We start from the raw sequence: 21,875 nt of genomic DNA on the forward strand, positions 1-21,875 counted from the left end.
GCAATATTTTTGCACAGCACACCAAAATTAAACTATTTAAAGATCATTTTTATAAACGAATACATTCATTTGAATTACACCTTTTTTTTACCATGTTTTCATGTTTAACCTGAAAGAGCGCTTACGGCGATAGACAACAGCTATATAACGCAAATGAATCGTTGAATCGGACGTTCAACTCATTGAACCGACCAGTTCATAAGAATCGGTTCGGTACATTGAATCGAACTCCCCTTTTCTCCTTTAAAACATCAATCGCAGCGTTGTTTCCGCCGCGGGGTCTCCCGAGAGGGGCTACGGAAGCCGACTGGGACTAGAGAGGGTGTACACATATGGGTTTGTTTGTTTGTTTTAATTAATTGAATTTCAGCAGCAACACATTAACAAACGAATCCCTGCGATGGTGTACAATAAATTAAATAAAAAGTCTTACTTTGGTTGCTAAATTATCTGTTTTTAAAAAACGGTCTAAAACATGTTTTCCAATATTCTCGAAGCCCACATCTCACACAGGACAAATTCATTATTTTCAAAGAAAGCCCATTTACTTTATTAATTACACAGAATTTATCCGGTGTTCTCCACGGTTCGTCAATTCAGTTCTTTTTATATTTAGGGTTAAACACTGTAAGTGAATAGGGCCTATTAATTACTTACTTTGTAACATAGTTATTACAAGCTTGCGGTACAATATAATAGTACCAATAAATATTGTGCTTTTTGTGCATTCTGTGCATTAACTAGATGAGAGTAATTATTATGGTTATTGCTAAGGAATGCCAACAGCTTTCTGGTATGGCTTAAATTACAACGACTACCTCTTTAAGTGTGACTGCTATGTTAAAGTTGTCCACGAAATTCAGTTTATTCTTCTGTGAACTGAAAAGTAGTGGCAGAATAAATGCCAGTGGTTTGATATTGCTTTTGCACATTTACCTCAATATGACAAAATTCACCTTCAAGCCCAGAACACTTGTGAAGTATGAAATAAATCATATTGTTTGAGATTACATACATAAACAAAAGGCTGCAGTTGTTTGCTTTAAAACACCCATTTCATGGAAAATATAATTTTTCTCTCTTTTTAATATGATGGGGTTTGATGTAGTGTGTAAACGCGGTTAACATTTCAAAACATTATTACTTTCAATTCCCAGCCCATATTAAATTGTTTTTGTGATGTCACAACAAACTATATTTACATGTGTCTGCCTTAAAGCCTACAGCAGCTCTGCCTATTCAAGTTGAAGTTAGAAGCAGTTTTTTTGCCTGGGCTGTTTTTGGGCAGCCAATCAGAAAAGGCCAGAACTGACTTTGGTACACACACACACACAAATATTATAAATGAACCTAGGGAAAAATACGTAAGTTACGATATTAGCCTTTAAAGAACTAATTTCATCTTTCATCGCTGGCAGAACCGTTTCTTGCTGTAAGCGAAAGTATTTCCTTAAGGCCCCAGTATATTGTGGCCATGATCTTTGGGCCCTCAAGCAGCACTGCATTAAAAACAGACATGATTCTATGGTGGAAATCACTGAATGGGCTCAGAAACAGTTCTGAAAAACACTGTCTGTGAACACAGCTCATCACTGCATCCACAAATGCAAGTTAAAACACATAGAAGAAACCATAAATTAGCAAGATCCAGAAATGCTGCCACCTTTTCTGGGCCTGAGCTCATTTAAATTGGACTGAGGGGAAGTGGAAAAGTGTCCTGTGGTCTGACAACTCAACATTTTATTTATTTTTTTTTTGGAATTATGGACACTGTGTCCTCCGGGCTAAAGACCACTCAGCTTGTTATCAGTGCATAGTTCAAAAGCCAGTATTCATGATGGTATATGGATGCATTAGTGCACATGGTATGGGTGACGATATCTGCGAAGGCACCATTAATGCTGAACGATATATACATGTTTTGGCAACATATGCTGCCATCCAGATGACGTCTTTTTCAGGGAAGGCCTTGCTTATTTCAGCAAGACAATGACAAACCACACTCTGTATGTACTACAACAGCATGGCTCCGTATTAAAAGAGTCCGGGTGCTAATCTGACCTGCCTGCAGTCCAGACCCATCACCCACCGATAACATTTGGCACACTATGAAATGAAAAATATGACAAAGGAGACCTTGAACTGTTGAGCAGCTGAAATCCTATATCAAACAAGAACGGGAAAACATTTCACTTTCAAAACTACAGCAGTCAGTCTGCTCAGTTCACAAACATTTACAGAGTGCTGTTAAAAGAAGAGGTGATGAAACACAGTGGTAAACATGACCCCGTCCCAACTTTTTTGGAATGTGTTGTTGGCATCAAAATCAAAATGGGCATATATTTTTCAAAAGAACGATAAAATGTCTCAGTTTCAACATTTGATATGTTGTCTTTGTAGTATTTTCCTCTAAAAATATGGTTTACATGATTTACACATTATTGCATTCTATTTTTATTTACATTCTGCACAGCATCCTGACTTTTTTGGACATGGGGTTGTATTTATGTATTAAATTATCTGTCACTTATTAAAATAAACAAAGTATGGATTGGGGAAGGCAGCTGGCCCCCTAGTAGGATGTTGCTTAGGGCCCCCTGATGTTCAGAAATGGCCCTGTCATTCGTAAATACTATCAGAAATGTTTTTTTGTTAATTGTACAAATGAGGTTCTGTATTGGTCCATGTTTCAAGAATAGTATTGACCACAGAACCCAAACACATTTCTGCTATTTTTTTATTTGTTAAAAAAGTGCATATAAACAAAATACTTACAAACAATTCCACAAAGCATCATCCCCCCTCCAATTCTTCCAACATAATCATAATAATTGCACTGGACTATGGAAATATACATAAAACTATGAGATCACATATTCCCAGCGCTGCAGTATATCGTGCTGAAAAACTGGGTTCAGTATTGTTAACTGAGTTACTCAGCACTGGAAGGTAATGTGGGGGAGTGGGAAGAAACTCCCCTCCTGATAAACATGGATCCACTTGGGTGAAGCAGACTGTTGAGTGCAAACAAAGATATACAGTCCACTGCTGTTACTCAACATGCACTTAACACCCCTCAGCACTCCGTGGGTCAGGAGGAACTGTCCGGCTGACCGTTCGACGTTCCCATAGTAATACTCTGCCTCTCATTGAGAGTCCTCACCACTGTAGCTGCAGGAGACTGAAGCACTTTTCGAGACAGCCTCATCCTGCCATCTGTTGGGTCGCGTCCAAAATATTTCACCTGTAAATGCAGGTAATGATCATTCAGCTTGGCAAGCATCTCCTAGCAGACCACTTTTTAATGGCTTTTAAAGTGATAGTTCAGCAAAAATAAGAATCACACAGTTGTCCCCTTAACTCAAGTACAGCACCAGTCGAGACACGTTTGGTGTTTGAAGTCTGCTTCTTTAGCTTTGCACTGGAGCTATGAGGCTAATGTAGCGACAAGTAATGGAAGCTTATATTCAACCGAGTAGCATTATCATCACACATTAAACAGTGTTGACTTGGTAAGTGATCTCAAATAGACTTGCTTATGAGGTTTCTTATACTGTATGACCTTCTGTTATCTGCATAAACAGACAGAAGTACATCACATAGCTTAAAACAGAAGTGGCTGAGCTGTGGGGTCTAAGCTTCTATAACTAGCAACATTAGCCTGAATTTACACCATGTGTCCATTCTACACTGCCTCTGACTCGGCTCCGTCACATACCCACTTCAGGCAGGAATATCAGCTCTTTTACTCCTTTTACTTTTTAACAGTTTGACCAGTATTGGTGTCAGTGCCATACAAGTAGCCTCCACAAACTGTTAGTACAAAGCAGGAGCTGCTCTGCAACCACTAAGCCAACAAGATCATAAGAGCATTAGGGCTCTCTATAGTATCAAGAAATGTTCTTTAACCTGTAACAACCCTTTGGTGCTATATATAACTAATACTAAGGTTTGTTACAGAACCATATACAACAGTTTCTCCATCATAGAGAAGAACCAAGCAACTAACAATTTAAACCTTCAAAGAGTTGTTTAAGTTGTCATTGTTCTATATAAACCAAGCGTGTCCAATCTTATCCGCGAAGAGCCGGTGTGGCTGCAGGTTTTCACTCCCATCAAGATGAAGCCTGATTCCACTTGGTCTTCAAATGTTTCATCAGGTGGCCTCCTGCTTTGTTGTAGTGAAAACCTACAGCCAGACCGGCCCTTCGTGGATAAGATTGGACGCCCCTGATATAAACCATTATCTTTAAAAGAAACCCTTAAAGAACCATTCTTTTTGGGAGTGTAGCTTAGAATACTGTATCATTTTCCATGACCAGATTACAACCCCTCTTCATCCCTCAGATTTAAACAGGCTATGTTTGTTAGACAAAATGTACATCAGCTCTGTTCTGACTGGTTGTGCCTCATTCAAAAAGCACTCAACACTAAAACACTCCTTATCGCTTCAGTGCGAAAAGGCAGAGCTTAACTGAAGTGTTGAAAAAAATGCAGCACAGGAGTGATCACACCTCGATGAATGTAAGATGGACATCTAGCGTAGCTGGTATGGGAAAAGAATCAAAGCACTGATTAAAATGAAAGTGCATCTGTTCCGTCAGAGGCATCACTAAAAAAATCCAGAAATGCTTCTGGTGTGAACTGGCCTTTAGCTTCATAGCTCATATGCAAAAATAAAGGAGCAAACTTTGGACATCAAACATGTCTAGACCAATCAACTACATCTGGGGTAAGGAGAAAACTGTATAAATCTGTTTTATACAGTTTTGGGGGCTGTCGTGGGCTGGAGGTTAGGGAACCAGGTTCTATCCCCTGAGCCGACAGTACGTAACTGAGGTGCCCTTGAGCAAGGCACCTAACCCCCAACTGCTCCCCGGGTGCTGCGGATTAGGCTGCCCACTGCTCCATGCAAGTATGCTCACTGCCCACACTAGTACATACACTGGTGTGTATGTGATGTTTCACTGCATGGATGGGTCCAATTGCGGAGGTGAAAATTCCCCATTGTGGGACCAATAAGGGTCACTTAATCTTCTTTTGCTGAACTACTGCTTTAATGCACAGAAACAATGAGGCAAAGAGGATACAGATATACAGAGCAATTAATCCACAGATGAGCCTTGACCATTAAACATCATATCTATTCCTGCCTTCAAAAATGTCTCATTATTATTACTATTACTGGAGCAAACGATTCATTTGTTCCAGTAATATTCTGCAACAGACAGTTCTGTTTCTGTTTCTAAGAACATAATCATTTGTGCAACTGTTATATATAAATGTAAAGTGTGTACCTGGATCTGCTGCCCAACCTCGAGTCCGAGAGCAGTGGGGTGTTTGATCTGTTCAAACAAAACGAGGAAGAACAAGATAGCAGTTCTACTCTCAACAATTCTCCTTTAGACTTACAAATACATCTCAATTTAACCACTCAACAAAACAATTGCACTGACTAGCCATATGTTTACAGTCGTTTGCAAAGGTTTACACATCCCCTACAGTGAACACACTTAAATACGACACTTTTGAGCAAACTGTGGTGCATAGTTTCCATTTATTTGCTGTGCTTAATAAATTGGAAAAAACATAATATAAGATATAAAATGTGTCATAACTTTTGCACAGGCCACATTTTATGTTTCATTTTTCCCCCTAATATGTTCATCGAATTCATCGAATACACAGCAACTTATTTTCACTTAGAAAATCAATAAACTTTTGCACATGACTGTACTTCAACATATCGTCACTGTTGGACAAAACTTTGTATCTCCAAAATGGCAACTTCACCAGAGAAAGAAAAAACATTCCTAAATTTTACTGGAAGTTAACAAAACAATATTTATTTCAAGTAGTTTTGAACTATTTGTATTGCTCCATTCATTATGAAATCTGAACTGCTGTAAAGGCACCAAAAATACATTAATATATAAAAACTGGAGACACAAATTTTGTCCTGACAGCAATGATATTCAGCCTAATGCTCCAACAAGCAAAGGTTTTGTGAGGAAGTCGTACTCGTTTATGATCCAGCTGTGAGTTGTGAAGCAGCACGGGAGTCATGTTGGGGTACAGCTTGACCATGACACCAACGTCCCTGTACACATATTGGAAATAAAGAGTGACAGTCGTCCGCGCTGCTGTTCAATATCAATAAATAAAAAAAAAAAAAAACTTAAAGTCATATGAACAATCAGATGGTACCTTATTTCTGTGATGGTTGCTGTGTACACAGCACCGAATTCAAGCTGCTGTTCTTGCTGTAGGAGAATGTGAAGACTTGTAATAAGTGTATTTTTATTTGTTTTTAGATATAAATAAAATGCCCATATCTGCTTTGATAATGTATTGAAGTATTAGAAGAGGTGTTACATCATCTTTGCAGATTTCAGTGATGAACTCTTGGGCTTCATTCATGGCGCTGGGAGTTGGAGCGAAAATCGAGAAGGTCTCCTCGTCTACTTGACTTATTGTTACACCTGCGTAGAAAGAAATAACCAGTACATTAGTCGGCACCTCTTTGTAGGGTTGTAGTTAAGACCACTAGATCAGTGTGGTTTGGGCTGCGGCCCCCCAGTGAGCTGTGGTGGTACCGCAGTTCATATTAAATGCAAAAATAGTTACAATACACATTTATCATCAAGATCATCATCACCATCTTTTTCTTATGTGTTTTCTTCAAATGTAGTGATCATGCACTAGTAGTTAGGGAAAAACAGCATTCACCACTCATATCATGTTTCACCTCAGACCACCTATCATCAAGAGAAAACACTCAGCTGACCAGAGACCCTTCCTGATACTGAAAATTCTCTCCCACTCACACTGACTTTAAAAAAAAGGATGTCATATTCTTCAAATGTCATATCACCAATGTAATTTCCTTCAAAACTGTAAAAACGTAAAGCTAAATCTCACCTGTTTGGGCTTGTAGCCGGCGGAGATTATGTCCCCCTGGACCAACAAAGCGAGCTCTTCTGGACATAGGTACTCGGACGTTCTCTTTTGAGAAAATGATTTTACACTGTTAGAAGAAAATACTGAAAATAAAACTAAGAACAAAAACATCCACAACACAACTATCATACCAACAAGTGGGCCGTTCTCCTTCCGGGAGGTTCTTGGCTTAGAAATGGTTTTATTCATAATGCCCAAAATTTCTTTCTTGGCCACTAAAAGAAAATATAAGCAGTGAAATGTGTATTTCTCATACAAAAACTCTAACTATAAACAAGGACAGTGTGATATGCACTGATCACTTAGTACCTGTTGCCTGCTGTATAGCTTCCATTACAATCTTTAGAGGAAGGCCTGGAATCTTGATATCAGCCTAAAAGAAAGCAAACAACACATAAAAATTGTCCCTCTGATTAGCAAAATTGTGCTAAGGCACTAAAAGCAACCACCTACACCTGTATGCAAAAGTTTGCATGCCCCTACTGTAGTCAAATGGCATATCCTCTACAGAGAACACACTCAAGTATGGCATTATTCTGTGAATTTTAGTGCGCAATCTTTCAGTTTAACATATTGGAAGTAAAAATAAAACATTAAATGTGCCGCAACTTTTGCACAGGCCACGTTTTATCTTTTATGTTCAGTAAATAAACAGTAATTGTGCATTAAAATGTGCAGAAGTGTGCTTTTTGTGCACATAGGAAATGAACAAAACATGCTATCAGACCAGGGGCGTTCAAACTTTTACCCAGGACAGTGAGATGCTCCATATTACCTGTAAAGCTGTGATGCCCTTGCTTGTTCCTGCCATTTTAAAGTCCATGTCTCCATTGTAATCCTCAATTCCCTACAATTCCCAGACACAATGTAATTAACCATAGGAAAGCAATACATACACAGTTCAAGTACTGGGAGCAATTTAAGCATAAATGAAAAGCTATGGAATAAAATATTGTAATGTTTGTATCAGACAGGATAGTAAGAACTTTTACCAAAATGTCAGTTAATAATCTATAGTCCTGGATTTCAGATGGTTTCTCAGGATTGGGCTTGGATATCAGACCAATAGCAACACCAGCCACTGCTGAAGATATTGGGACACCTGAAGAAACAAAGTTGGTGTCTGATATGATGTAAACTGAATCAGAAAAACCTGCACCTGCATTTAAACAATTAAGCTTGAAGGGGAACACAATTTGTTTTTATTTGTTTATGCAAAATTAAATCATTAAGATGTAAACAAAACAATTCATGTGGTCATGTCAGACCACTCTGAATGACTAAGAGTGGAGGTGATAGGAACCAGACGTCTGAAGAGATTAATGCCTTTAAAAGCCCCATCCCAGAAAGCAAAATGGTTATAAATATGTTGCCTGATGTTTGAGACATTGTTTAACAATAGTTCTGACAAGGTTTTGCTCTAAAATGTATTTTTAGGACCTTCCTGGTGGAGAGATACATGCGGGATGTTGTAAAAAAGCTCCCAAAGAAAATCTGTTTTTCTAATTTACCACTATTTTACCATCGTCAGCATTTCTCAGGAGACACGTTAGGTTCACAGGTTTTGGATAGTAAATAAAATGGCTATACTGGTGTTGTAGATATCACATTCCCTGGTTCGTATCACCATAAAGAAATCCAAGTCACAAAGTTTCTCTACAGTGAACCATTTCACATCAAACTTTGGTTCAGTGTGAACTGAAAAATTGGTGGAATTCCCCTTTAAGACTTGTGTGTATGCCAGAGTCAAACTGAGGGTGTGGTTTTGAACACAATGGATTACATGCTTGTGCTCAGGCTGCTAGTGTCATTGTAAGAGCAAACTGTGGGCGTGCAATATTTGAAATCATGGCAACTTACAAAACACACACTGCTGGGCAATAAACAATACAAGAGCATTGCTAAATACAGAATGCAACAGTTTCTCGTAGCCCAGAGAGGCTGTATTATGATTGCCTGGGGCAGACAAAGGTAGAATTTCTGACTTCTTCACTTTCTATCTGATATTAATTTTCTGAAGGGCTCAAACTGGGGTCCTCTTAGCTCACACCTGCATCCATTAGAGCCAGGCTGCCCCCACATGCTGATGCCATGGATGATGACCCTACAGAACGAAACATCAATTAGTCACAAGACATGGAGCTGCGTTTGACAGTTTAATTAGATGAAAGATGTTTTGGAAATGTAAAAAACATCCCAAAATGCGTCACGAATCTGAACACTAAAATTATTCTAATCATAAGCATTAATGGTTTTCCACCAGAAGACACACCATTGGACTCCAGCACCTCTGAGGTCACTCGTATTGTGAAGGGAAAGTCTTTAGGAATGACCGGTCTCAAAGCTTTTTCAGCCAGGGCCCCTTATCATACAAAAGCACAGATGTTAGAGGGTGTTTCATATATTAAAACTAAAACACTGGATAGTGAAAAGCATCACATCACTAAATATACCATTTCACTAATATTAGAGCTGGATGAGTTTTATGAAAGCAGTTAATTTGCGCAGGATTTAACAGGCCAATTCGTACAGAAGTATCTCTGTAATTTCCCCAAAAAGTCCAGGCTTAAAGGTTTTAACCCTGACATACACGTCAGCTTTACACCACATGGCAACTAGACAACTGCAGAAGAACACTTACTGACAGAATGTAAAATGACTGCAGATTCATTCTGGATTAAAATCACTCAACAATGATTACTTTTAGACTAAAAACTACACACTGCAAAATCATACTGGATTAAAATCCCTGCACTGTTATTACTGTCAGACTGCAAAAAGTACATACAATGCAAATTCATACTGGATTAAAATCACTGAAAAGAACACCCCCAGGTAAAACTAATCCAGCTCCAACAGGGCTTAATAAACCAGTCTCACTCACCATGGCCGAGCTCTCTTCTGTTCATCCCACCCATCTTCCCAGTCTCATTTGTTGCATAGGGGGGGAACTGAGAGAGAGCAGAAACATTGCATAGTAATGCATCACTGCACTTCTAACAGAAATTAAATAGTATTACAAAAATAAGGAGGACTCTAAAAAGCCCAAGCTAAGCCTAAGTACTGGAAAAAAAAAAAGGTCAATACTCACCTCATAGTGAAGCATAAAATTCTTGTCTTTGATCCCGCTATTAAAAAGAAAACAAAATCAGACAACTGAACAGTGCAATTTCTTTCGTGATAAGTTTTAAAACCAAAATCAGTAGCTGCTACAACTGGTAACCTCACTAGGGAACTCTGTTTTAACAGCTCTAAACAGGGTAAAAAAGTGTAAAAACATCTAAAAAGTAGCAGGTCAAACTGCATTGATTTCAATTCATTATAATTATTTTAAATAATTAATCATCTTTGGCTAACATAAAATTCATTCATTTTAAAATGTGTAAAAATATTTTTAAAAGTCTGATGTACTGGTTTCAGTGTCTATATTGCACTATGTGTATTCAGTGCATTTTCAAAAATGGCTCTAAATTCTACCAAAACGTACAATATGAACTGAACCGTGGTGAAATCATGACACAAATCATTTCATCTTAATAGTGTGCATTCTTAATATTTTTTTTTCCATTTGACTGAGTCCCTGTCTGTGGTATCAGTAAAAAATGGCTTACAACACAGATCAAGATAACTACAAAGAAAATAACAGGCTGCTTTACCTTAGAGCCGTGGTTATGAGGTCTGGTTTTACACTGGACTCTATGGAATCAAACGTCACAGTACAAAGCACCTGTAAAAGTATTAGTTTATTACTTTTACATGAAGCAAATAAATGCAGTACATGTTTATGTGCTTGGAAAAACACAAAAGAAACTCAATTAAACATTAATGCATTACTCTGTGATTTTATGTCTGTCAGTGTTAGCTTAACCATTTTCACCAAATTTCACTGAAAATAAGAAATTGTTGTTACTGTGCGACAATCTTGTTATTGTTTAAGTGTACTTCATATTTTTGCTTGTAAAAACAATAAAATACTATTGGCAGTGGCATAAATTTTTCAAGGAGGGTTACTGCTCATTCAACATGACCCATCACACACTCACATTTTGCCTCTGGCCCTTAGAAAAAAATTCTAATCTCAGGCTTCATTTTCAGTGTACACATACAGATCTCTGAACTCTCTATAATAAACACACAGAGGAGTGTAGCTGCTACACAGAGGGCTGGGAGAAAGAAGTACAGTGGCAGGGATAGAACAGCACTTAAACAAATCAAATGCCTTTAGAATGAGACATAGCTCAAAACCAGACTCGCTGGTCCAAAACTGTACACCTGGCAACCCTAGTTGTCAGACATACATAAGTGTCATGTAGACACAGATTCACCTTTAGATGCTGTTTTCTACTTTAAAGAAGTAAATCTGCTAGACCTACTTAACCTGCTAGCTAGCTATTGCTTACAAACTAGTGTAAAGCACTAGTGTTTTAATCCAGTGTGAAAGCTACAGCCTGCGGTAGAAGGCTGGCAGTATCTGACACTGTCACCGTTAATCTACTTAATTTACCTTGCTTTTAAACTTCTAAACCTTGATAGTGTTGAACATTAAAAAAGTGGAGCTGCTCAATCTGCTACAGCAGAGGGGCATGAAAGATACAGACTGTATGGACTGCATGTCTTGTGAGTCTGTGAGCAGGGACATAAGTGAGAGTGAATTATTGAGGGAATCAATTCAGCCCTATCCCTCCCAAATCTATGCCTATGATAACTGGAATAATTATATGTATTAATTTTAATCATAAATAGCTTTTTTAAACAAGTAAAACACACCGTATGCCCAGTTAAACCATTTTAAACTATTTTCTCAGGTGGTGTAAGACTTCTGCACAGTATTATATACTGCTTGAAGTACACCCTCTCACCTGTGTTTGGCCCCTCTGAAAAAGAGCGGATCCATGCAGTGGCTTAAACAAGTCCACTTCACATGAAATATCTCTTAAAGACGTCAGGTCCCTTCCATCACACCTTACACAACACGACAAAAGCAGATAAAGAGGTGAGTTCAAAAAGCACAAAAATCTACCACATTATCCATAAAAATCACTGATAATTATTAGCCCTCAAAATGATTCCTGTAGAAGCCTAAAACTGAAATTATACTCATAGAAAATCACTACAGTCTTAAAGGGCACATCTCTATTCACCCTCTGTCACCCTCTGTTAGAGCTCCTGTGTCTTTAAGCCCCCCACCCAGTGTCTTCCTATTGCTCTGGCATATACTTTGAGCTTTGTAACTTTGCAGAATGTTTTCATGCATAAAAAGCTATATAACACACTAAAAGGTAACCGAAAAACCAGAAGAGTATAAAAGGTCCCCTTTAAAATCTGTGGTCAACACAGCATGCAAGTTACAAGTTTAGAGAAAACAAGAAAAACTAAGACAATTTATATCGTCACTGTCCAAAAAAACAACCAAGTATCTCCAAAATGGTAATTTAGCAGCTGATAAGAGTAACAAGAGAAAGCTTGTTTACCTTTTACATTACCTTTTAATGTAAGTTAATGTAGAGACATTTTATACCAAGTAATTATGGAGCGTTTCAATTGGTCCATTCATCATTAAAGTTTAACACAATGTAAAGGGCAGCTGATGTGTTCAATCAATTTTGTTTTGGACAGCACTGAATGCAGCTCCATAAGGCCAGCTTACACTTAGTCACGTCATGTCTCTCTGGCTGATCAGCAAGTATGAACGGAATGTCGATAAATCTTCCCTGGACATTTTCTGGATTTGAGATGTGTGAAGTGGTTAAGTGTAAAGAGGCTGAGAGACTAAAGATTTGATATGTGAAATATCTTACCTTCTATATTCATTAAGAACTAAATTACGGAAAACCTCTTTCAACACCACATCGAAGGCCTCAATCACTTCAAATTGTTCTGCTTGAGGAAACTTTTCTATAAATGAACGGTTAAATGACAGGCATTAAAACTTCACAGCTACATTATATTATCACTACCTTAACAAACATTGGATACTTTAACTAAATCTGACAAAGTGGGAACAATAAATAAAACAATTTTTAAAGAAATAACTGACAATACCTTTCATTTTCTCCTCTGTGTCAAGTCGTATTTTGTTTATAGCTTCATCTCTGGAAACCTGAAGAATCAAATATATGCGATCACATACATGTTGCCTAGCAATGAGCAATGCAGAGAACAGTATATGCTGGAATTACCTTGTCATGTGAAAAGTCTGTAAAGACAGCATAGATCTTTTCACTGGCCAGTCTGCAAGCATAAAGTAAATAATTAAAGTTTACAATAACAACAACATATTAATAATTGTAGACAGAATTCTTAAAGGGGAATATGAGTAATTAAGTCATTGAGATGCAAACAAAGTCATTCAGAGTAGTTTGATGTCTTTACCATTGACCTAGACAATGGTAAAAAAGTGGTAAATCTTTATAATATATATATATATATATATATATATATATAGTACTAAACTTTCACTGAGGCCGTCACTGAGCAGTCACTGGGGTGGTACCCTCAAGCGTACGTATTCAGCGCCTTTAGTTAGGCAACATCTGAAATTTTTTAATCAGGTTTATTCACCATATAGATGTACTTTGTAGTTCTACAATTACAGACTGTTTCTCTGCATACTTTGTTAGCCCCCTTCTCACTGTGTTTGAGAGATCTTGACCCCCACAGGACCATCACAGATCAGGTATTATCTGGGTGGTGAATCATTCTCAGCACTGCAGTGACACTCGTGGTGGTGGTGTGTTAGTGTGCGTTGTGCTGGTACTTGTAGATATATATTTCTCAAAACTACAAAACTATTGTAAAACAATGTTGCAGGCAACAGGCAGCATATTCATAACCATTACATATAATAACTTTCTGTTAGCAAACTTTTAGATGTGGATGTCTGGTTCCTATCATCACCACTGTGAACACTTTCAACTCAGTCAGTTTCTCTACAATAAAGCATTTCACATCACTGTTTACAGCTTAATCATTTAATTTTGAAAAAATAAATTCCCCTTTTCAGACATCCAAAGACACTCTTTAATTTTTTTTTTCCTTTAAAAAGTTTTAGAATTTAAATTTTTTTTTAAAAAGCTATGACATGAAGAAACAAACAAAATTTGGGACTATTTTTAGGTTATTATTCAATTTAAGCAAATTTGTGTCACTGACCACGGCCACTGATAAAAAAGCATTTTCACTAGTGCTCTCAAACTTTCAGACTCCACTGTATGACAGTGATTAAAGTAACTTCACTTCATCACAGAGCTTAAAAGAACAGTTAATAATAATAAAACTTTGGGTCTGCTGATTGGGCCATGGCCATTTTAAGGGTTAATCAACCAAAACATGTTTGATATTTTGCTTTTTTGTTTTTATCTTTAGTTTTGCTCTGGAGCTATGAGGCTAATGAAGCTATAAAGTATTGGAAGCTCAGACAACTTGTACAAAGTGCATTCCTAAATGATCACAAACTAGTCTCAAGCAGACTTGATTATGTGGTTTCTGACGCTGCATGACACGGTTTTCTATAAAAGGTCAAAGCTTCACGATAGCTGCGGTGATATCGTCTATCCATTTTTACATAAGGTAAAAGCTTTTATTGCATGTTAGCTCTATTAGCCTTGTAGCTGCTGACCAAAACTAACAAGTCAGCACCAAACATGTCTTGGATGATTGAGTGCATACGGACAAAGAGAGAAATTACTGAAAAAAAGCTGACACTCAATATCGATTCTCTCTGAGGGAGTGTCTGGTAAAAGCAGTACGGGAGCACAGCCTTGTAACGGAAGTTAGTTTTTCAGTCATTGTGTGGTTTTAAATACTGGAATTTCTTACTGTCGAGCATATTCCACCATCTCCACAGGGGCACTGAAAAGTTTGGAGGGTGTGCGCTTGACCACTTTCTGCTCTCTGGCCAGCTGCTGGATGGCGTGAATGATCTGCTGTGTGTGTTTCACTCCCACTTTAACCGCGTGACAGAAGTCCTGCTGCAACACGTTCTCCGCAGCAGCCTCCATCATCACTAATGCAGATAAAACAAAGAGAAAGTCAGACTGTATCATGCCTGCAGTGAAATAAATGACAAATTAATACATGTAGCTCAAACATTAAATCAGTACAACAGCAACTACAGTAATAGTAACAATAACAATAATAAAAATATTAACACAGTATAATTATAACTCATGGTTGATAATATAAGATTTGAATTTCTTATATGTTTACTATGTAGAGTCTTTCTGGGACTCAAGGTCACTTTACAAATAAGTAAGAAAGCACACAATGATAAAAAAACTTAGACTAGAACTCACTAATGATTATCTGAGTAATAAAGTAACCTAGTAACCTAGTATTTTTTGAGAATTATTTGAGCAATTAATCAGTGATTAATTGAGAAATGTTGTTTATTTTTTAATCTAAACCATAAAAATTGACTTAACTGAACAACAAACTACTTTAGGGGCCTTTCAAAGAAGCCAGAATACGTCACTGAAAAAGATACACAGGAACTCTTTGAAAATACCTTATTTGTTATGGGAAAAAATGAATGTGCGTAAATGTGTGTGTCTGTAAGCTATGTTTCATACTGTAAAAGAGAGAAACTTTGAGAACTCCACTATGCTGCTTTGATACACTCCTTTAATAAATTTCTTTTGGCCATGCATATCATTATATAGAGATGCTCAATGCAGAAATCTTGCCTGAATACTACCTGTAGTCTTAAGTGAACAGAGATCAAGTGCAAAGCTGAGAAAGGTATGTTTTAAGTGGGTGAGGTACAGATTTAGGCACCAATCAGATTCTGTAGCACTCATCAGCTAGTGGTCAGGAACCCCAGTGTCACACTCACCCACTTGGCTTGAAGGAGCTCCTGCTACCACCAGGTTCAGTGTGCTGGAGCTCATTTCCTTCCGGGTGGGATTCACAATAAATTCTCCATCTACAAGCCCAATGCGTACTGCACCTGCACAGAAAGAACAACAGCAAGAAAAAAAAACATTCACTATATGGCTAAAAGTATGTGGACGCTAATCATCACACCTATACAAGCTTGTTGGATATCCCATTCCAAAAACCTGAGCATTAATATTGAGTTGCCCCCACTTTGTGGCTATAACAACTAAATATCTGTGGGAATTTGTTCCCATTCAGTCAAAAGAGCATTTGTGAGGTTGGAAACTGATGTTGGACGAGAATCAGTGTTCCGATTCAACCCCAAGGTGTTCTGTGGGGTTGAGGGCAGGGCTTTGTGCAGCCCACTGGAGTCCCCCCACACCAAACTCACAAAATCACGTCTTTATGGATCTTGCGAAGTATGCAGTGTTTTGGTCTGCGAGGACTAGAGCCTGACGTGTGTCATAGACGCTTCCATTCCAGAATAACAGAATAACTGTCAACTTACAGTTGACTGGGGTAGATCTAGCAAGGCAGACGTTTCACAAACTGACTTGTGGCATCCTATGACAGCGCCACGTTTAAAGTCACTGAGCTCTTCAGTACGACCCGTTCTACTGCCAATGTTTGTCTATGGAGATCACAAGGCTATGTGCTTGATTTTACACAACTGCTAGTAGTGGGTGTGGTTGAAACCCCTACTTTTTCTCATACTTCTGGTGTACATTATTTCTCTAACATCAAGATTTCTAGGTCCCAAGGTTGTGTTCAATTCTTACTTGTAGCCTGTTGGAATAAATACAGTGTAAAAAATGTGGATGTGTGGAATGTGTGGAAATGTGGACTTTCAATCTATATGTTTTTGTGTTTTTAAGAAACATATATATTATTTCATTTGAATTTGGTGAAAAGTTATTATTTTACAGAAAATACCATCCTTTTTAGATATTAAAAACAAACAGAAAGAGTCAGACATGCACACTCAAACCTGACTACAGAATGTAAATCGAATCCAAGTGGAATTCATTATGTAACTACTGTAACTGTATAAAATGGTAATTACATATAAACCGTTAGTGTAATATAAGCAAAGTACAAAGCTAGATCTCTACAGTTAAGCAGAGAAAACTCAACTTACCAACAGGTCCATTCCAAGGAACGTCAGAGAGCGCGAGAGCAGCAGATGCTATAACAGAATGAACAGGAAATTACAGACATCTTCAGTAAAACTGGAAAAGTAATACTGAGCCACGAAGACATTCAGAAAACAAATAAATATAGCAGGAGCTTCCATACCTCCATTGATTGCAAGCACATCTGGATCATTGACACCATCAACAGCTAATATGTTGCACAGAACCTTTAAGACAAATTGAGAGGACAGTTTAAATCATGCTGTTAAATTAAGTCACAGACGTATTTGGATAGTGTTAAAGGTTAATGTGAGAGTATAATACCTGTGTGTCATAGAAATAACCAGCAGGAAAGAGGGGTCTAAGGGAACGGTCTGAGGGCAAATAGACAAACACACAGTGAGACAAACAGTCTAACTGTATGTAAGTATACTTTTGTTTAAGTAAAAAAATAGACAACTAGAATGACTAGAACAAGACTGGGGTCCAAATATGCACATGATATAACAACTGATATAACAATTTAAATGATATGTAGAATCACTCAAATCTGTCTTTGCTTTATATTTTTCAATATTCTACAACTTTCTGTTTATTTCAAGGTTTAAAAAAAATCCCAGATTTGCAATGCGAAGGCATTCAGACTCCACTGTAGCTTTCATATAACTTTCACCTGTCAACCCTAAATACTTTGTCTACTGAAAAATATGATGCTTTATTTTCATAATGCAGTATTATTAGTATCTCTGACCTATGAGTCTGCTAGTTAAAATCTCAAAGTCAGTTGTGCCGATCTCTCTCCTCAGGTAGTTGGTGGGGATTCTTCCAGCAGCTGCTGCTTTCTGCCTGTAATCGACCTGTTTACAAGAGAGCAGACAAATGCTGTGTCATAACTGTACAGTACACTGTAAGATACTGTATATTAAGCTTAATAATGTAAGATTTAGACATGAAAAAAAGTTGAAAGTGTGGACCAGAACAAAAAAATTAATTAAATTAAATGTAACCATAATTTATGTAGCATGCAATAATTATGTTATTAAGTAACGGCATATTAATAAACAATATAAATACACTACTGTTCAAAAGTTTAGCATCACATTTCCAAAGTTTGGATCACTGTTTAAAGTGGCAGGTAAATATATAAAATGATTTTATTACAACTTCACTGACATCAACTAATTTGTAGTTGCTGTTAAAAAAGAAAAAACAACATCCAGCCTGATGAAGAGAGCACGAGGCTAAAGTTGCCCTCCTATTCCGCAACTTCTGATTTTAATTTTACTGTCCACCGTAAATGGTGCAGCAGATACACTATGACCTGTACAGGCACCATCCTGTAACCACTGCACTATTTAAGGTGGAACGGAAAACTCAAACAAGAAGTTGAGCCACCTTCTTGATAAGAAGCCACCTTCAGCTTCATGAAGAGAGCTGGAGATAATTCCTTAAATGACCTAAAGAGATCAAACTGCTGTACACCAGCAAGAGAGTGATAGCAGAACTTACCACGAGGGGCATAAAATGGGACGGCGATGGTTTTGTCTTGCTGACAGCTGTGACCATCACTGACGTCTCTCCAAGCTAGAAATTACGATTCAACAGGCATAGCATATGAGCGTAATTGTAATGTGGGAGACTATTACATACACTAAATGCTATTGTGCTATTAATGATGTTAATCACACAGTAAATTGGTGAAAGGGGCGTGGCAAAGTTTATTTGAATTTGATTTCAAAACGCATTAAACGCCACTTTCATGAACATTCTTAATTTTTGTAATATACATGGTTACACAGGGGTGGGTGATAATGGCAAAAATATAATATGGTACTTCAAGACATGATCATGATAGGTATCACAATATTTTGTTTTTGTAAAGCTTGATAAGTTAGAAATAACAAAAAAGACTAGAATTATGTTTGTCAAATGTTTCACGTACTGTGGTACACTTACTCCAATTAAACAAGACTAATTGTGCTCTCAATGCAATCGGTCTGTTCCTTGAGTACTGACAATATCCACAGTACACTCACCCACCCATAGTCTTAAAATAATGTTTGAAAACAATCCTACCTGCACAACAGAACATCCATCTGCAAATCTGGCAAGCTTCCCTGTCGATATTTCCAGTTTTCTTGGGAAAAAGCAAATAAAAGCATAAGAAAGTAATATTACGTGTACAGCAAGAATTATAGCTAGTCAACGCTCGGCACTGGGCATGGTGACCTTAGACTTATGTGTGGCTACTTTAGACTGTCCCATTCTATTGGTCAACGCTTCTCTATGGAGATTATACAAACTGGGTGTGGGCAGCTGAATGCCTGTGTCAGCAATGTGCACCTTAAAGCTGTTTAGACATAGTGTATACAGAGTGGCCTCTGGTCACTACATTAAATAACTCCATAGGTTTCAAAATAAAAGGCCTGTACATCCAAATAGTGCAACACATTATTCACCAAACACATAAAGACCCCTACTCTATAGTGCAGAAATAAAGGATTCTACATTCAGAAATCCTACATAGCACTACATAGATCTATAACGGGCATTAAGTCATGAAACAAACAGGGATGCACAATAATATCAGAATCATATTGGCATCAGCAGATGTTTGCACTAATAGTCCATGATGTATAGACTGCATTCTGGAAGAGAGTTTTAGGTGACACTGGGCTCTGCACTACAGTATCAGCATTTTATTCATTTTACTGCATTTGCAAACATTCAGAAATAGATTTCTTCGTAGTGCTAATCCAGATAAATTTGTCCCAATTTCTATAATTTAGAAACGCTTAAGGATCAGCGCTGGTTTCGCCATCAGCAGATATGTAAATAAAATGTTTTTATCTGATATCAGCATCGGCTCCCAGTTCCCATATCAGTGCATCCGGACAACTTGTACTACCAAATAGTAGAACTATTAGAGATTAGACGTTTTTATTGCATGACTCAATAAGTCTTGGAGAAGACATTTACTCTCTATGTGGTGCATTACCTAGATCGTAAAATAAACAATTCATCCAAATAGTGCACCACACAGGTCAGGAAATAAAGATGACCTCTACTCTCTATATGGTACAATACCTCACAGAGCATTCTACATCCAGACAGTGCACAACACAGATCATCAAATGAAGACTTCTACTCCCTATACAGTACACTACATAGGGCACAAAACAGAGGCTTTAATATACAAATAGTGCACTTCATACGTCGCAAAATAAAAACTTCCACACACAAATTGTCACAAAATAAAGACTTCTACTCCATATAAAGGGCACTACACAGGACATTAAATGAAGGCTTCTACTCCCTATATAGTACACTACATAGGGCACACAACTGGGGATTCAAAATCCAAATAGTACCCTTCACATGTCACAAAATAAAGGCTTCTACTTCATGTAAAGTGCATTATATAGATCATACAATAAACACGTCTGCTCTCTGTATAGTGTACTACAGAGTTAATGGAACAAACTGCTCTTCATTTAAACAGTGCACTGTACAGGTCATGAAGCAATGACCTGTACTCCCTGTATGATATACTAAACATAGTTCCTGCAATAAAGGTGTCTTAAACAAAAGTGTCCAGCAGTCTGGGACTCCTCCAGTGTCATTTTGTAAGTTTTCCTTTCTTACCTCCCTCCTAAATCGACCGCAGCCCTCCTCTCTGTCCCGTGACTGGCCCAAACGCTCCGGTGACAATAACGCGCGCTGAGGCGACACACAGCAGAACCAAGACCGAGAAAGTGCTTCATGTTTCAGCTGAAATGTGCGAGTTTGTTCAGTATGACACATGAACACAGAGGCAGCCGGGGGCGGCCATCAGTCACATGGTCCAAAACACTCCCCTTCTCCTCGGTCATTGGACAAGCAGCGTGCAACCGCAGTTTCTGTCGTAGGTCTACAGCGAGCGCGTAATATTGGTTCTTACGAGATCAACACAAACCCCACGTGCTCTAATGTTTATTGAACAAATAATTAATATTTCTTAAAATGTCTGAATGTCTTACCAGCTCTTATGGGTTCAGGCTGTAAATATGCGGTCACATGCAAAATGACTTAAACTCACGTTTATACAATGGCTGTAACCAGGTATCTACTCTGTTTTACTCAGTTCTGTTCATGTGCTCATATGTTTTTATATTCATATTTATTTATATGTTCACGTATACAGGTGCATACTGGTCATTTGTGTTATGTCCCACTTTATTAGAAACACCTACCCTGTACGTCTACTCACTGGCCACTTTACTGGACACACCTACCTTGTACTTCCACTCACTGTCCACTTTATGAGGTCTGCTCACTTAGATGTACACAAACGTGTACAATTATCAATTTGCACTGAAGGTGACTTTGTAATAACACTGTTAGGAATTAAGGGCTCTGAGAAAATCATTGCAAGATCACCCAGTATATAGTGTGGATTCAGGTAATAGGGGAGACTTTTACTAACTCTTATTACTAACTCATTTTTTTTCCCTTATTTCTATCTTTTTCTATTACTTCTATATGAGTAAACAGAAAGACTGAACTACCGAATAAATAGGGACTGTCTTACATATATCCCTTAAAACCTAACACACTGACCATTACACCTGAATCCACCCTTCTTGCTTTTAGTATAATAATAATAATAATAATAATAATAATAATAATAATGCTGAATTTATAACAAGAGAACAAAGGTTTTATTCATCACTTTTCCCAAAATTAAAGCATTAAAGGACATTTTAAGAGAACATTAAAATGAATTCAAATATGAATTAATCACACTGTGAAGAAAGGCCATCAGGGAAGTTTAAAACCAAAGAAGTTTATGTTACAGTCTTATTGATTTGCTTTTTATAATCGATTTATTTAGCCTTGTATGTATAATTTTACCAAAATAAATTA

The 21,875-nt window shown here is 37.6% G+C and overlaps 1 protein-coding gene across 1 annotated transcript; it reads right to left on the reverse strand.

The window, feature by feature from the left end:
* Positions 1–2,719: 2,719 nt before the first annotated feature.
* LOC118816648 (polyribonucleotide nucleotidyltransferase 1, mitochondrial) lies at positions 2,720–20,817 on the reverse strand. Its single transcript, XM_036583145.1, has 28 exons — positions 20,616–20,817; positions 19,047–19,107; positions 18,480–18,554; positions 17,722–17,827; positions 17,295–17,344; positions 17,134–17,197; positions 16,976–17,023; positions 15,794–15,907; positions 14,779–14,965; positions 13,140–13,191; positions 13,003–13,060; positions 12,759–12,855; positions 11,820–11,922; positions 10,617–10,687; positions 10,052–10,088; positions 9,845–9,911; positions 9,233–9,322; positions 9,011–9,064; positions 7,953–8,062; positions 7,736–7,807; positions 7,270–7,333; positions 7,092–7,175; positions 6,922–7,005; positions 6,376–6,482; positions 6,208–6,263; positions 6,022–6,100; positions 5,298–5,345; positions 2,720–3,244 (listed from the first exon to the last, which is right to left on the reverse strand). Exons 1-28 carry the CDS (start codon positions 20,732–20,734, stop codon positions 3,092–3,094), a joined length of 2,310 nt encoding a protein of 769 aa, XP_036439038.1. The 5' UTR covers positions 20,735–20,817; the 3' UTR covers positions 2,720–3,091.
* Positions 20,818–21,875: the final 1,058 nt, after the last annotated feature.

Source organism: Colossoma macropomum, unplaced genomic scaffold, assembly GCF_904425465.1.
Source record: "Colossoma macropomum unplaced genomic scaffold, Colossoma_macropomum, whole genome shotgun sequence".
NCBI classification, from domain to species: Eukaryota; Metazoa; Chordata; class Actinopteri; order Characiformes; family Serrasalmidae; genus Colossoma; species Colossoma macropomum.

Excerpts from the sequence above, each read along its gene's own strand:
- LOC118816648 (XM_036583145.1), bottom strand. The coding sequence starts at position 20,734 with ATGAAGCACTTTCTCGGTCTTGGTTCTGCTGTGTGTCGCCTCAGCGCG. Across the intron at positions 13,061-13,139 it reads CAGACTTTTCACATGACAAG|GTTTCCAGAGATGAAGCTAT; the intron begins GTAATTCCAGCA and ends TTGATTCTTCAG. Across the intron at positions 7,334-7,735 it reads AGGGCATCACAGCTTTACAG|GCTGATATCAAGATTCCAGG; the intron begins GTAATATGGAGC and ends GCTTTCTTTTAG.